Below are 17,979 nucleotides of genomic sequence, written 5' to 3'. Positions count from 1 at the left end.
AAAAGCACTTCAAAACTAGGAAATAAAAGGGCTTGCTTGAAAAAACACAGGCCAGAATTTAGGTTAAATTCATTGCTTGCTGCTTTTTTGATGGAGGAGATCTGATTTCTCTTAAATGTTTGGTTTTTCCATCTTCCTTCTACTTTCTTTTTTGAATGAGGAAAATGTTAAGTGACATTTACTAGAGGAATATGTTTAGGATGAATAGCATAGTATGTATGTGAAATTCCTTGATATTCTTAAGACTAAATGAGATAAGTTTTATTAATTATGCTCCTCTTGCTTTTACGGGTGCTAAGGAGTAAACAAATCAATTCCATGATGTTTATAGACCAGTCATTTTATTATCTGGAGAGCGATTATCTATGTTGCAATTTATTCTAATTTCAGTTTGGCAATATCTACATGTTTTTAAAAATTACTTGCTGAATTTGTGAGTTTTATTTTTGTTTTGGTTTCTTTTTTTTTTTTTTTTGACTTGACAACACCCTTTCACTTTAAAAGATTTCAGTGTGCTGGTTTAGCCTGCTGCTTACACCCTAGTAAGGAACCCTTTAGAAACCTAATTTTCAGAGAAGATTTGAAAATAGGCATCTGCAAGAAGGACTATTCATTCACAGTGTGGAAACATGACCATTTCTGCTTCTACAGAATTAGATCTTTTGGTTATTTGAAATTAATTTATTAGGTAGCTCTTTCTTGATGTAACATGAAACAGGCTCCAAAGCCAAATTGAAATGCTTTTTTGTATTACCTCTACCTAATTTCTTCTAGCTCCTGGTTGGTTCTCTTTCACCTTAGTCACATTAGTATGAATAACTGAAGGGTTTTTACACATTTTTCAGCTCTAAGTTTTCTAAGGACTGAAGCCTCTGATCAAATTTTGTGTTCATGATTTCTGCTGTGCAGCCAGTGTTTATTCACCCACAAGCTTTATTAAATCTCTTCTTCCTTCATCTTAAGTCCCTGTTTCTGTCTAAACATCAGGCCCTCTCTCAGTATCTCCTTTAATTTCCAAATTTTATTTAGTTCAGATTATTTTCTACATTACAAAACACTAGTTCTCCAGATGTGTGTTCTAATTCTAAAACCAAAGGCATTTAGAGTCTTAATTTTTGTTACATGTATGGTTGAATAATGCCACTGCTAAACTTGGTAAACATAGAATTTTAAAATTATAAAATGCTTTAATATTTAAATTGCTAAAATTGGATTTTTGATTTAGTTTGTCTTTTGATACACAGTCTACACAAGGAATTGTTAGTTTGTGTATTCATTTAGTATTTTGCTATTTTTTTTTGTCAACAGGAAGAAGGTAGATAATGACTATAATGCCCTTCAAGAAAGACTCAGCACCTTGCCTGATAAGTTGTCTTATAATATCATGGTATGTTTGGTGTGTTGCTTTTAAAGTAGTATGTTGTTTACATATTAACTATGTAAAGTTAGAAGATTTGTTTTGCTTTATATGTATGAATTAATAAATTAGCTTTGCTTAATAGATAGTACCTGAAGTAACTACCATAGCATGCAAAGTTTGTTGTGTTTTACTTTATAATAATCCACTAATTGTTGTAATAGTTGGTATTTGCTTCTTTTCATTTTTTTCAGATTTATATTAAGTTATCACATTCTGGTGACACAAATGGCATAAATGTTAGCACAAAATTTGACAAATTTGGTATGCAAATTTTCTGTGTTAGAAAACTGTAATTAAGACAGAAATATGGCACTTAGTCGTTTCCTGTTAGCCAGTGCAGGAATAGATCATAATGTTGTATAATTCACGGAATTACACCCTAGAATATTGATTTTATATAAAAAGGTACTACTAATTTTTGTCTGAATGATCTCCATATCGACATAGTGATCTATTTGTGAGCCCTGGATTAGATTCTTTCATTGCTTGAATATTCTTTTTCATGAAGACTTTGTTCTTAATTACGCTAGCCCAAATGTGTTGTAAATGTATTGTTCTTTATTCTACTAGCCCAAATATTTCATAAAATTTGTAGATTCATTACAGCTGTTTATTTGTTAATTCTAGCTTTGTTAAAAAATGGCTATATTATTGGAAATAATTTTCAGGTTTTTAAATCAAAGGTATTAATATTTCATTACTAGTTTTCTTTCATTTAGATTGGTGAAAGAACATGAAGTATAAACATTCAGACAGTGCTAATTTCTCTGAAAGCTGTATGTAAATGTGCTGATTCCTTTTCCTGTTTTAACATTGATTTGTTAACCTAAAGCAATTTCTATAGGTTTTCTTAGTGAAACTTTAATGTTAAATTTCTATGAAGTTGACATTTTTTTTAGTGTATCGATAAAAAGAGCTCAACGCAGAGCTTTTAATGCTGTTTCATAAAATGTATTTTTTAGTGTTTTTAATTTTTTGTCTTCTCTCTTCCTTACTCCCTCCCTCCCTCCCTTCCTTCCTTTCAATAATAGGTACCATTTGGCCCCTTTGCCTTCATGCCAGGAAAGCTTGTCCATACTAATGAAGTCACTGTTTTACTTGGGGACAATTGGTTTGCAAAGTGCTCAGCAAAGCAGGCTGTGGGCTTAGTGGAGCATCGGAAAGAACGTATGTACCAATTATAAATGATGTATTTTTGCTGGATGTGTATCAGTTCACAGAGTGCCAGGCTGTTACTAAAAGTACCATCCATGATTTATTAGTCCAGACTATTTGTGATTTGGTTGAATTGTAGGTAGTTTGAGTCGAATCAACATTTGAGAATGTAAGCTGGAGAATAGAACATCTGGGTTGGAAATATCACGCACATTAGCATGTTTTCAGAAATGACAGAGTGTAAAAGTCCTTAACGTGTGCTTTTATAGATAGAAGTTGGGAAGACATAAGACTTGGGCTCATTTTATATTTTATAACTGGTTAGTTTTAGGTTCTTTTATAGATACTTCAGTACACAGGAGAAATTTACTTTTTACTTATTGAACTATATCTATCTGCAAAAGTAGAAACAATTTTTAAACATGCTTTTTGATTTAGAAGAAGTCATATTTTCATCTTACAGAGGAGGCCAGTGTGGAGAGGTGCTACCCAAAACAGTACCCATACACTTGTTCTGTGATGTGAGCCCTCTGTCTTATTTGATTGAGGTAGTTCATTAAGGCCTTGTTTATCTACAGTATTATTTGTTGGTATGCACGTATCCACATACACATTTTGTGCTGGATGGGATTGGCTTTAGTTCGTCCTATCTTAGTTGCATCTTAAAATGAGGTTTATTTAATATCTATGTTCTCGTTGCTGTAATATAATACTTAAATTGATAGTATAATATCACCCCTACCTGTTTTTTAACCTTCTAGTTTAATATGTGTTTGAAAATAAATTTTTGAGGATTCTTCTATATAAATGAAATCATATAGATAAAAAACAGCTGAGTTTTCTACAGCTGAAATTATTTCACATATACATGTGAGTGGGTACTAGTTAGAGAACTCATTTACTCAGTGAAATTGTGGGATCTATATTTGGACACTCTAATTGCAAATCAACTCCTATAAGTTTATAATTGATAACATATTTGATCATTTGTGACACTAATCAGAATCTTATTGTTAGGCCTGTATATAATTTCTAGCAATGATAATTCTTTTGGCATCACTACGCTAAAATAAGTCATGTATGTTAGAGGAAAAAGAATGAGCATAATTCTTTCTCAAAGGCCTTTCTTAATGGGGAAAGCTTTCTTATTTACTAGGGTAGCTCTGCTGATATGAAATCAGTTCATCGTCTGTTAAAGTTTGATCACTCTGATTTTCTTTTTTTTCTTTTTTTGATCACTCTGATTTTCATGTGGATATTTCAGCAGTGCAATCTTCAGAATCAGTTATGACTTAATACATTAATGGGAGAATACTTTTTTTTTTTAAGATTTATTTATTTATTTTAGAGAGAGAGCATGCGTGCATGCTCTCAGGAGCAAGCAGGGGAGGGACAAAGGTAGAGGGAGTGAGAAAATTTCAAGCAGATTCCCCCCTGAGCATGGAGCCCGACACGGAGCTTGATTTGACAACTCCGAGATCATGACCTGAGCTGAAATCGAGTCAGCCACTCAACTAGCTGAGCCACCCAGGTGTCCTGGGAGGGTACTTTTAATAGAATAGAGTAGAGCTCTAGAATAAAGAAGTATTTTTTGGTAAATCATTTTCCATTGTTAAATATGGTTTTGGGAAATGACCAAACATGATGACTTTTAGGATGTGTTAATGTAAAATAATTTTCAGAATATGTCCCTATGAATTATGTTTGAGAATCTATACAAATGCTAAAAATTGTTTTGTTCACACAGTTTTATACTAATTTTAATAACTAAAAGAAATATTTACGTATATTGTTGTACTTACCATTTATTAAGAAAAGATATTTTATTTTTCTTATGGAAGAAGATATTTAACAAGTTAAATATACCGTCCTCACTGTTGACAGGGTAATTGGGGAAGGTGGAAGGGAGGTCATTGCATGTTTAAAAAGTAGTCAAAATCAAAGACAAAATGGACTTAACACAATTATAGAAGGATTCAGAGATGTCTCTAAGGAAGATGATTTTTAAGAGTTCCCCACTCTTTGTGCTCACATCTTGGAATTTTGCCACTTAACATGAATCTGACCAGCTTTTTAAAGTTTAAAAAAAATTTTTTTAAGATTATCAGAATGCAATTGACTTTTTATTTGATAATACTATTCCATGAGTTACAACACAAGTAAGGATTTGTTTAACCATTGCCACTATCAGAATGTAGAATAGGATGTGGGATATACTAGTCAGGGCACAGGATCACACCAGAAACTCTTTGTGGTCACACCTTACCTCTCCCTGTAAGGCCTGACAATCACTGATCTGTCTCTATCATTATTAACTTTTCCTTTTCTAGAATGTCATATAAATGGAATTATATACTATGTAACCTTTTGAGACTGTCTTCTTTCAGTCACCATAATGCCACATCTAAGTTGTTCTGTGTATCAATAGGTCATTCGTTTTTATTGCTGAGTATTGTTCCATTATATGCATGTACATCTATTGGAGGACATTTGGTTTGCTTTCATTTTATGGAATTATGAACAGAGCTGCTATAAACCTTTATACTTTGGTGTTATTATAAATTTTCGTTGCTGTTTGACAAATACCTACAAGTGGGATCGCTAGGTCATATAGTGAGTGTGTATTCAATTTTTAAGAAACTTTCAAGCTATTTTCCAAAGACGCTATATTGTTTTATGGACGTTTCCCCCGATCTCAGCAGGGTATGAGAGTCCTAGTAGCTTTGCATCCTTACCAGCACTTGGTATTGTTAGTTGTAAAAACTTAAGCTATTTCAGTAGATATGTAGCAGTTTTAATTTGCATTTCCCTGATGGCTAATGATGTTCAGCATTGATTCATGTACTTACTTGCCATCTGTGTGTTTATCCTCTTTGATCTATTGAAGTCTTTTGCCCATTTTTAAAAATTTGGTTGTATTTTTTCTTACTCTTGAGTTTTGAGAGTTCATATATTCTAGATAAGTCTTTTGTTAAGGGTGTGATTTGGAAATATTTTCTCCCAGTATTCATCTGTCTTATTTTCTCAGCATTGTATTTCCATAGCAAAAGTTTAATTTTGAAGTCCAGTGTATTACTTTTTTGTTTCAAGAATCATGTGTTTGGTGTCATATCTAGAATGCTTTTCCTAACGTCAGTTCATGAAGATTTTCTCCTTTGTTTTCTTCTTCCTTTTTCTTTCTTTCTTTTTTTTTTTTTTTTTTAAAGATTTAAAACATTTATTTAATTGACAGAGTGAGAGTGAGAGCACAAGCAGGGTGAAGGGCAGAGGGAGAGGCAGAGCAGGGAGCCTGCACTCTTCAGCAGGGAGCCTGACCTGGGGCTTGATCCCAGGACCCCGGATCATGATCTGAGCCCAAGGCAGATGCTTAACCTATTGAGCCACCCAGGTGTCCCTCCTTTGTTTTCTTCTATAAAATGTTTATTGTTGAACATTTTGCACTTAGATCTGTGATCCATTTTAAGTTAATTTTTGTGTAAGGTGTGAGGTGTTTAAGGTATGTAAGTTCCAGGTGTTCAGTCTTTTTTATATATAGGTGTCCAGTTCTCACATCATTTGTTGGAAGTCCTTTTCTTCATTCAGTTGCCTTTTGTACTTTTGTCAAGAATGAATTGTTAATCAAAATCACAATGAGATACTATTTTATCCCTCCTAGAATAGCTGTAATAAAAAAGTAAGTTGTATTGGCGAAAATGTGGAAAATTGTGACTCTCGTATGTTGCTGGTGGGAATGTAAATTGGTGTAGCCACTTTAGAAAACAATTTGGGATTTTTCATAAAGTTAAATATTGAGTTATTTTATAGCCCCCTTCCACATCTAGGTAGTATAATACCCAAGGGAAAGTAAAAACATACATTTGCGCAAAAACTTGTACATGAATATTAGCATTATTCATAATAGCTAAAAAGTTTAAGAAACCCAAATGTCTATCATCTAGTGAATGGATAAGTAAAATGTGAATGTTGTTTGGCAAGAAAAAAAAATGTACCATTTACTACGATAATGAAAAAAGTTGGTTACCAAAGACTATCTATTATGATTCTATTTGTATGAAATACTTAGAATAGGCAAGTTTATGAAATGAAAAATATGTTAGTGGTTGCTTAGGGCTAGGAAGGTATAGGGGAGAATGGTGATTTAATTTTTTTTAAAAGGTTATATTTTGGACATGATACAAAATTGAAAGGATTTTTATTTGAAAAATAAGTATCCCTTCTCCTGTCCCTTAGCATCCATTTGGCCAGCTGGGAGGAGTTACCATTATCAGTATCTTACCATTTTGTGTGGTCACATCCTGAAGACTTATGCATCCCCAATCCATTACATATACAACCACTCAAATGGTTTTTTTTTTTTTGCATCTTTGTCTTTTTTTTTTTTTGAAGATTTATTTATTTATACATGAGAGACACACAGAGAGGCAGAGACATAGGCAGAGGGAGAAGCAGGCTCCCTGTGGAGAGCCCAGTACAGGACTCCATCCCAGATCCCAGGATCATGCCCTGAGCTGAAGGCAGATGCTCAACCACTGAGCCACCCAAGCATCCCAACATCTTTCTTTGTCTTTTTTTTTTTTAATGGCTGCAGAGCATTATATAGATATGACATAATTTATTTAGCTACTCTTCTTTTGATAATTATGATAAATAATATTATTATCTCTTCCTCAAATGACTTCCTTTTCTTTCCTCTTTCTCCTTTTCTCCTCCCTAGTTTCCTTCTTTCCTTCTGTTTATTGTGGTAAAAATTACATACAGGTTTTGACCATTTTTAAGACTACAGTTCAGTGGCATTAAGTATGTTCATGGTTGTTATTTAACCATAACCCACTACTCATCTCAAGAAATTTTCATCTTTCCAAACTGAAACTGTGTATTGTAAACAGTCACTCCCCATTCCTTCCTCCCAACTGGCCCTTGGTAACCAATATTTTGCTTTTTCTGTCTATGAATTTGATTATTCTAGGTATCTCATAATCATAGTATTTTGTCTTTTAATGACTGGTTCATTTCACTAAGCATAATGTTTCTAGGATTTATCCATGTTGTAGAATGTATCAGAATTTCCTTCCTTTTTAAGGCTGAATAATATTCTGTTATATGTATATGCATTTTGTTTATCCATTCATATGGCAAGGTACACATGAGTTGTTTCCACATTTGGCTGTTGTGAATAATGCTGTTATGACAGTGCATATTCAAATAGCGGTTCAGTTCCTTGCTTTTGACTATTTTGGGTATATATTCAGAAGTGCAGTTGCTAGGTTTTATGGTAATTCTGGTTTTTGAGAAACTACCATATTATCTTCTACAGTGGTTGAACCATTTTACATCACTGCCAGCTATGTACAAAGGTTCCAGTCTTCCCACATCCTTGCCAATGCATGTTACTTACTGTTTCTTTGGTAATAACCATCTGTTTTGATTTCCATTTCTTTAAGGACTTAAGGATGTTTGTTGAGCATTTTTCATGTGCTTATTGGCTATTTGTAGAAAAATCTTTGGAGAGATGTCAATTCAAGTCCTTTGCCCGTTTTTAAATTGGATTGTCTTTTTATTGTTGAGTTCTATGAGTTCTTTATATATTCTGGATATTAGTCCCTTATCAGATATATGATTCGCAAATATTTCTCCCATTCTGTGGATTACCTTTTCACTATATTGATAATGTCCTTTGATGCTCAAAAGTTCTAAATTTTGATGAAGTCCAGTTTGTCTATTTTTTTTCTTTTGTTGCTCGAACTTTTAGTGTACTACCCAAGAAGTCATTGCCCAAATCCAGTGTCATGAAGCTTTTCTCCTGTGTTTTCTTCTAAGAATTTCAAAGTTTCACCTCTTCATTTGGATCTTTGGTCCATTTTGATTTGATTTTTTGTATATCATGTAAAGTAAGGATCCAACTTTGTTCTTTTGCATGTGGCTATCCAGTTCTCCAAATAGTGTTTGTTGAAAAGACTGTCTTTACCCCCATTGAAAGGTTTGACACTGTTGTTGAAAATTGTTTGGATATAGGGCAGCCCAGGTGGCTCAGCGGTTTAGTGCCACCTTCAGCCCAGGGCCTGATCCTGGAGCCCCGGGATGGAGCCCCATGTCGGGCTCCCTGCATGGAGCCTGCTTCTCCCTCTGCCTTTGTCTCTGCCTCTCTCTCTCTCTGTGTCTCTCATGAATAAATAAATAAAATCTTAAAAAAAAAAAAAATTGTTGGGATATAAATGGGAGGATTTATTTCTGGATTCAGTATTCTATTTTATGATCTGTATGTTTGTCTTAATGCCAGTACTATAGTGTTTTGATTACTATACCTTTGTAGAAAGTTTTAAAATCAAGAAGTATGAGATCTTCATCTTTGATCTTTTGCAAGATTATTTTGGCTCTTTATGGTCTCTCATGATTGCATCTGAATCTTGGAATGGATTTCTTCTATTTCAGCAAAAATGTTGGGATTTTGATACGGATTGCATTGCATTTGTAGATTGCTTTAGGTAAAAGGATATCTTAACAATATTAAGCCCTCTAATCCATGAACACAGAGTGTCTTTCCATTTACTTATGTCTTCTTTAAACTCTTTCAGCAACACAATATGTCTTGTGTCTTCTAAGCTAAACTTATTACTACACATTTTTAAAATTGTATTGTAAATGGAAATTATTTTCTTAATTTCCTTTTCAGATTGTTCATTGCTGATTAATAGAAATGCAACTTATTTTTGAGTGTCTATTTTGTATCCTGCCACTTTGCTGAATTTATTAGCTTTTAAACTCTGGGTGTGTGTGTGTGTGTGTGCGCACGCGCGCATGTGTGTAATAGGTCAGGTTTTCTACATAGAAGATTGTATCATCTGCCAATAGAGATCATTTTACTTCTTCCTTTCCAATGTGGATGCTTTTTTTTCCCCCTTAATTGCTCTTGCTAAAACTTCTAGTACTATGTTGAATAGATAGGATAGTAAGCATCTACATCTTGTTTCTGATAATAAGAGGAACAACTTTCAGTCTTTCACCATTGAATATGATGGCAATTTGGGTTCTTCATATATGGTCTTTATCATATTTAGGAAGTTATCTTCTATTCCTAGTTTATTGAGTGTTTCGTATTGTGAAGTACTGTTGGATTTTGTCAGAGGCTTTCTCTGCATCAGTTGCGTTTCAGGTGTACAGTGTAAAGATTTCACTTACATATGTTGTGAAATAATTACCATAGTAAGTTTTAGTTAATATCTATCACCTCAGATACATACAATAAAAAGATGGACAAAAAAAATGAAAGAATATTTTTTCATTGCTTATAATGACAACTCTTAGAATTTACTATTTTATGACAACTTTCGTATATATCAAACAGCATTGGTAACTATAGTTATCTATTATACATTACATTCCTAGTTTGTTTATCTTATGACTGGAAGTTTGTGCATTTGGACCACTTTCCTCCAATTCCCGTGGCCTCCCATTTGCTAGCATTTTGTTGAGGATTTTTGCATGTATACTTATAAGGGGTATTAGCTTGTAGTTTTCTTTTAGTGTCCTTGTCTGGTTAGCCTCACAGAATGTGTTTTTTTCTCTTCAGTATTTTGAGAGAGTTTGAGAATTGATGTCATTTCTTTCTTGAATGTTTGGTAGTTTATCCACGAAGCCATCTGTTTCTGGGCTTTTCATTTTTGGGAGATTTTTGATTACTGATTTGGTCGTCTTTTTGCTACAGGTCTATTCAGATTTTCTATTTCTTTTTGCATCACTTTTAATAGTGCATTTGTTTCTAGGAATTTGTCCATCTAGGTCATCCAGTTTGTTGGCATTCAGTTTTTCATAGTATTCTCTTATAATCTTGTATACTTCTGTAAAATAAATAGCACTGTCTCTACCTATGTTTCTGATTTTAGTAATATGAGTCTTCTCTTTCTCTTTTATCAGTCTAGGTAAAAACTTGTCAATTTTGTGGATCTTTTCAAAAAACCAATTTTTAGTTTTGTCAATTTTTCTCTATTGTTTTTCTCTTTTCTATTTATTTCCACTCTAATCTTAGTTCTTCCATCTGCTAGCTTTGAAATTAGTTTATTCTTTTTAAAATTCCTTTTAAAGCATACAGTTAGGTTATGATTTGAGATCTTTCTCCTTTTTTAATGTACTTATTTACTGGTATAAATTGCTTTCTTAACAGTGCTTTTACTGCATCCTGTAAGTTTTGTTATATTGTGTTTTCCATTTTCATTGGTCTCAAGGAATTTTCTAATTTATTTTGTGATTTCTTCTTTGACCCATTAATTCAGTGTTCTGTTAAATTTCCATGTATTTGTGAATTTTTCACTTTTCCTTCTGTTACCAATTTCTAGTTTCCTTTATGATTGGAAAAAGTACTTTGTATGGTTTCAAATTTTTAAAGACTTGTCTTGTGGCCTATCATGTGGTCTTTCATGGAAATGTTCTATGTTCTCCTTAGAAGAATATGTAATAATTTGGATAGGATGTTTTGCATATGTATGTTAGGTCCAATTGGTCTATAGTTTTGTCCAGGTCCTACATTATTGCTCTTATTTTTGGTTGTCCAATCTTTTGTTGTAAATAGAGTATCAGCATCTCCAATTTTTATTGGAGGACTATTTTTTCCTTGGATTCTGTGAGTTTTAGCTTCATATGTTTGGCACTGTTGTTGTTAGGTGTGTATATGTTTATGACTGATATATTTTTCTTGATAGATTGAAATTTTTATCAATATAAAATATCCTTTTGTCTTTTATAACTTTTTTGACTTAATGTCATATTTTGTCTCAGTATAGCCCCTCCAGTTCTCTTTAGGTTACTATTTGCATGGAATATCTTTTCCATCATTTCGCTTTCAACCTGCTTTTGGGTCCTTAGATCAAAAGTGAGTCTCTGGTTGACCACATGTAGTTGGATCCTATTTCTTTTGTTTGTTATCTTTTAATTTTTAAAAATCCATTCTGCCAATATATACATGCCTTCTGTTGGGTTTATAATAACTGCATAGAGGGCAGGATTTACTTTAACCATTTTTAAAAATTTGTTTTCTCTCTGTCTTACACCTTTGGGTATCATTCTCTTCATTACTGCCTTCCTTTGTGTTTAGTTGATTTTTTTATAGTAAAACATTCTGATTCCCCTTTCACTTCCTTTATTAATATTTTATAGAAATATTCTTTGTGGTTACCATGGGTATTACATATAACATCCTAAGATTATAATAATGTGTTTTGAATTGATTCCAACTTAACTTCAATCACATGTAAAAACTCTATTTCTATGTAGTTTTGTCTCCCTCTTTAAATTATTGATGTCACCAATTACATCTTTATGCATTATGTACCTGTTAACAAAGATTTGTAATGATTTTTTATGCATTTCTCTTTATATCCTGTAGTAAATAAAAAGTGGAGTTGCAAGCCATAATGACAGTAATACTGGTTTTTATTTTTGCCCATGTTTACCTTTAGTGTAAATTTTTACCTTCATATGGCCTCAAGTTATTTTCTAGTGGCTGTTCACATCAACCCGAAGAATTCTCTTTAGCATTCTTATAGGGCAGGTCTAATGATATGGATCTCCTTCAACTTTTATTTATCTGGAAATGTTTTAATTTTTTTTCTCATTTTTGAAGGATAGTTGCTGGATATAGGATTCTCAATTGACAGTTTTTTTCTCTCAGTACTTTATTTTTTTTAAAAAGATTTTATTTATTTATTCATGAGAGAAAGAGAGAGAGAGAGAGAGAGAGAGAGAGGCAGAGACATAGGCAGAGGGAGAAGCAGGCTCCATGCTGGGAGCCCAATTCGGGGCTATATCCTGGGACTCCGGGATCACGCCCTGGCCCGAAGGCAGGCACTAAACCGCTAAGCCACCTAGGGATCCCCTCTCTCAGCACTTTAAATGTTTCATCCCACTCTCTTTCAGCTTTTAAGGTTTCTGCCAGAAATCTGCTTATATTTTCATTGAGGATCCCTTTTATGTGATAAATTGTTTTTCTCTTGCTGCTTTCAAGATTTTCTCTTTGTTTCTCAAACTGTAATTATGTGTCTTGGTGTGGCTGTCCAAGTTTACTCTCCTTAATTGAGCTTTTTGGATTTGTAGGGTCATGTCTTTTGTCAAATTCCAGAACTTTTTGGCCATTATTTCTTCTAGTAATCTCTTTGCCACTTTCTTCCTTTCGAGACTCCCTTAATGTGTGTATTCATCTGTTCAATAATATCTCCTATGTCCCCTTGGGCTTAGTTCCCTTTTCTACATTCTTTCTGTTTCTTAGACTTGATAATTTCAAATGTCCAATCTTCAGGTTCACTGATTGTTTTGTCTGCTTGCTCAAATATGCTGTTGAATCCCTGTGGTGAATTTTTCAATTCAGTTATTAAATTTTTCTACTCTAGAATTTGTTTAGTTTCTGTTTATAATTTCTGTCTCTTTCTTGATATTTTAATGTTGTTCATGCATTATTTTCTTTATTTCCTTTAGTTCTTTGTGTGTTTCCCTTTAGCTCTTTGAGCATATTGAAGGCAGTTGTGCTAATGTCTTTGTTTAGTACATCAAATGCCTTTGTTTCTTTAGGGACAGTTTCTGGAGATTTATTTTGTTCTTGTGAATGGGCTATGTTTTCCTGTTTATTGTATGCCTTTTGATTCTTGGTGAAATTCTTAATTTTTGATGGGTATTTGAAAAAACAGCTATCTTCCCCAGTCTTGGCAGATTGATGAGGATCTTCAGAATAAGGTAGGTATGTTCTGAGCTTTCTTATCTACCCAAAGTGAAAGGTTATGATCTTTCCTGTGTTTTCTGAGCATGTAATGTTCCTTGGGCCTGTGTGGGGATTTTCTTAATATCTTGTATATATAACTGCTTTTTGAATGTTTTAAATTTTTTTTTTTGAATGTTTTAATTTACGAAGATTCTCACCTCTGCTTCTCTTTACAGTCTCAGGTTGTATGTTGTGTGGTTCTGTTCCTAATCTCTTGTACTCTGTGTTTACAGGCCTGTAGTCTCCCTGCAGTCTCCCTCAGTTTTCATGATCAGTGCCAGTTAAGGTTGGCTTTAGGTGAGACACATACCAGTTCTTTAGTCAGCCCCTAGATGCATGAGAATGTTGCAGATAAGGTCTGGTCTATTCTCCGTGGCTCAAGGGAGGGAATTGGGATCTGGGCAAGCCACATTACCCGGACTGAAATTGCTTCCCACTGGGCAGGGATTGGGGAAAGGCAAGTAAAAATACCTTGAAATTTCCTGCTGTTTTGATTGTGACTTTTTCTTGGTTGGATGTTTGCTTGGTTGCTGTAGACATTTGTTTTCCAGAGCTCCTACGGTATTTCAGTTAGTTTCTGGTTGTTTTTGGATGTTTTTTTGGTTGGGAGGTTGGGGAGATAGAGGCTTAGCACTTTTTACTCTATAATTTTGCTCCTTGTTGTTTTAAGGGAAGATTTTATTTTTCTTTGAGCATGGGAAATTTTTGAGCATGTTTGTGGTAAGTATACTGAGTGATTAATGGTTCAAGAGAAAGAAATGATAAAAGATCCTGGATGTGATGGCACTAAAAACACAGAAAATGTAGCTTTGGAAAGTGTCAATGAAAAAAAAGAAAGAGGCAAGGATAGATAAAGAATATTTGAGTTAGAGAAGTTAAAGATTTAAATTTTCACAGGAATAAGGCCAAGATTATTCAGAAGTGGGAGAGGTTAGAGGATTAGGAAGTATTTGTGGAATACATGTTGTGGGAAATAAGATATGGCCATCAGCAGTTTTACAATTTATTTTATGAGGCAGTATGTGTGTTTTTTTAGTATCTTCAGTGAGGCATACATATTTTAAGTGCATTGATATTTTGTTACAATTTATGATTTTGGTTTTATAATTTATGATTTGGATTTTATCTGTATAATAAATGAATGTAGCTTGGGGCGCCTGGGTGGCTCAGTCAGTTAAGTGCCCAACTCTTGGTTTTGGCTCAGGTCATGATCTCATGAGGTCATGATGAGATTGAGCCCCGTGTTGGGCTCCATTGGGCTCTTTGCTCATTGGGGAATCTGCTTGAAGAGTCTCTCTCTGCCCCTCCCCCCACTGGCAATCTCTCTCTCTCTCTCTCTCTCTCTCTCTCTCTCTCCTTTTCTCTAAGTAAATCTTAAGAAATTTATGTAGCTTTAAAATGTACATCTTCTTAAAATGTAATGAATAAGTAGCAGTCTTGTTTAGCTCCCATTTCCCATTTCCCAGATGTCTTTCTGCTACTCTTTTGCTCTCTCCTTTTTATCTGCATTTCCCAAGTTATTTGCATATTCTATTTTCTTGACTTTTTTTCAGTTTTATGTAGTATTTGTTATCTCCCTGTTAATAATTAAAGACTAGTATTTAGATCATTTACATGCCCTTCTTTCTGTCCCTGCTCCCCAAGTCTTTTTAGTAGTATTTAATTATAATTTTGTTAAATCAGTGTTCATGGTTACATATAATTCCATTTCCATTCTTGTACAGCATTTCCTATAAAGTTACCTTTTTTGTTGTTGTTGTGTAGTGACATGTCATTAAATCACTCAAACACTTTGGTTTTATTCTGAGACCTCTGTACTCGAGTTCTCCATAGTCTTGCTTCATTTGGGACTAGCTCCCATCTTGAAAAAAGGACAGCTATCTTCTGGATATCTTCCTTTACCACTGTACCACATTTTTGCCTCCTTTTTTCCCTGTTCCCTGTTTCCAGTGGCATCTCCTTTCAGGTTTTCCTCATTTTGTTGGGATATATAGCCTCTAGTAATTTTTTGGGAAGGTTTGTGTGATACATGTTTTGAAATTTTGCATACCTGAAAATATTTTTTATACTCTGATTTTTTGTAACTAGACTATTAGAATTTTATGTTTTAAACAGTTTTTCTTTCAGAAATTTGAAGATATTATCCTATTACTTTGTCTTGTGTATTATTTTTGCGAATTGCAAAAGTTATGTATATAACTTGTTTTTGTTTTCAGAAGCTCTAAGTTTCTGTCTTTATTTTCCATGATCTGAAATCCCACAGGGATATACTTTGTTGTGTGTCTTTTAAAATTTGTTTGCTAAGTATTTGTTGGGTTCTTCTAGTGTAGAGATGCATGTCTTGTAGTTTGGGAAATTTTTAATATTATTTCTTTAATAATTTCCTTCTCCTGTTATTCATCTCCTTGTCTTTATTATAAATTTTTAAGTTATTTCTTTTTATCTTTAGAATCATGGATTTTAAAAAGGTTTCTGTACATTTAATTCCCAAGAGCTATGTATTTTTGTTTCATTGTAATTTTTTTAATGTCTCTTTGGCATAGTATACTGTTTTTGTTTCATGAGTACAACACTGTTTTTCTGGGATTTTAATTAGAATTTTTTCTTTTAAAGTTTTCTTCATGCATTGCCTTTATTTCCTCCAATATAAAAAGGAAATATATAAAAGTATATATTTTATATTTTTATAAATTTTTTCCTCCCTCCTATCCCTATCCCCTCCTTTCCCCTCCCCTCCTTTCCCTTTTCTTTTCCTTTTCCTTCCTCTTTGACATTAATAGTGAAGACTTCAAATGTTTGGCAATCCTTGGCTAACCATTTATATATGTAAGAGGTAAGCACTGTTAGGAAGTTGTGTGCATGGGTAGAGTTATTAGGCTTTTTTGCAGGGAGTTCAGGTGGCACACTGATTTTGTTTCATTAAGGAATCTATAAAAATCAGTTTCAGGCTTAATCAGCATCCTACAAAGGAATTTTCTAGTCTTTATCTTAGTATTTTGAGAACCAGGCTAGATGTTTCAAGACCCTTTTCAGTAAGACTTTTCTTATTCTTTCCTATGTTCATTACCCCTAGAGTGGCCTTGCAAAACCACTCTAGGCTGTAAATTCTTTGTTTAGTCAAGAAAGGGGGAGTTACCAGGCTGTGCTTTGCCAGGTCGGGTTTGGAACCTAATCATTCTGTCCTATTTTCATCCAGATCTTTGTTTTAGCTCTTGCTTTCATTCCGACATATTTCCAGGAGGGTTCTTTCCAGGTCTGGCAGCCCCAGTTGGCTTGCTGCAGCTCACCCCTGCTGCAGTTAGGGGTCAGCTTTTTCTGTTGGACAGAATTCATTATCATTTGTCCAGTTTCCAAAACTTGGTTGTCATCATTTGTTGTTTCTTTTCTCTTTTCCCATTCTCTGTATCTTTATGCCTTTGATAAAATTACTTAGTGTTGTTTTAATGAGCTCTGGGGAAAAAAATAAGTACAAGGTGCATGAATTCCTTCTGTGCTAAAGGGGAAGGGTAAACCTTGGAAGTAGTTGAAGGAGAGATCCTATACAGAGGTTTGTGAACATTTCCACCAGGGGGCATGTCCTGTTGAAACTGTTGAAAGAATACTGAAAAATTTCAGCACACAAAAGGTTGAGAATGGAGTGGTCACAAAAGGATTCAGAAGAGAGTTGTCTTTACAGACTGGATCCTATTTAGTACATTAGGTATATGGCTAGGTAAGAAGACTGCTTTCATGAATGATAATTGTAACTTTTATTGAGGCTTTGCAAATTTTGTTACATCTGTAACTTTGTTCCTTTCAAATATATCTAATTCCATAAGCTGTCAACTAAATATTTCTAAATATTTGGTCCTGATTAGTGGAATAGTATGTATCATTAATCTTAGGTGAAAATGATTCTGCTCAACTTTTTAAGAGTTTGTGGATTTCCTTTTCTAGTTTAAATATTGTCATTAGACTTTGCACTATTAGTTTACTTCCAGTCTCCCTTTTCATAGCTGATGCAAATAATTTCAGCTTGCTCTGGACAAATTATATTACAAATTCTGAATTAATGAAGATTTTTAAAACATTAGGTTATAGTTGGTACAGAAATAACATGTAGCCTGGTTTTGTCAGCAAAACAGGTAATGACTATGTTGAATTCTTTACTTTTGAAATCCTATAAAATTTGACTTCTAATTTTTAGTTAAAATTATCAGTATTTGCAGATAGTCTTTTGTTCTTCTTCAAGTTATTTTTTTCTCAATTATTAGCTGTTTTTATTTTTACCTTTTTTTTTTTTGGCATATCCAAAAAAGTAAGTATCCCATTTTTTGAAAGTTTGTTAGCCACTTCACTTGTATGGGAGACTGATGTTAGGACCTTGTTTTTCCTAACTGAAAAAAATATGAAGAGGATTTTCACTTTTATGAAGAAAGGTGAAAAGCAAAAATAGCATTTAAAAGTGTTTATTTTGTAGCAAGCCTAAAAGGGGCAGCATGTACCCTCAACATCTCCAAGCACCTTCTCTGGAATGATGCTCAGCCTCAGGCTACTGTAGCTTTAAACTCCGTGGGCAAGTGTGCCTTATCTGGACGACTTGTCTTGTGCATCTGTTGACAAGAGGTGTCCTAAGGTATCAGAAAGGCCTAAGAGAATATTTTTTGGTTCTAGGAATACTCAA

The 17,979-nt window shown here is 33.7% G+C and overlaps 1 protein-coding gene across 3 annotated transcripts in view; it reads left to right on the top strand.

Moving 5' to 3' along the window:
• Positions 1-17,979, top strand: part of URI1 (URI1 prefoldin like chaperone) — an 83,335-nt gene that overhangs the window by 49,937 nt on the left and 15,419 nt on the right. For all 3 annotated transcript variants that reach the window (XM_077856651.1, XM_077856650.1, XM_077856658.1), the window contains 2 exons: positions 1,309-1,387; positions 2,452-2,587. In XM_077856651.1, the coding sequence (XP_077712777.1) occupies positions 1,309-1,387; positions 2,452-2,587 (215 nt within the window). The remainder of the gene's footprint in view (positions 1-1,308; positions 1,388-2,451; positions 2,588-17,979) is intronic.

Source organism: Canis aureus, chromosome 1 (genome assembly GCF_053574225.1).
Source record: "Canis aureus isolate CA01 chromosome 1, VMU_Caureus_v.1.0, whole genome shotgun sequence".
Taxonomy (NCBI): Eukaryota; Metazoa; Chordata; class Mammalia; order Carnivora; family Canidae; genus Canis; species Canis aureus.
Note: the sequence above shows the minus strand (reverse complement) of the source record. Positions and strands in the feature narration are given on the sequence as shown.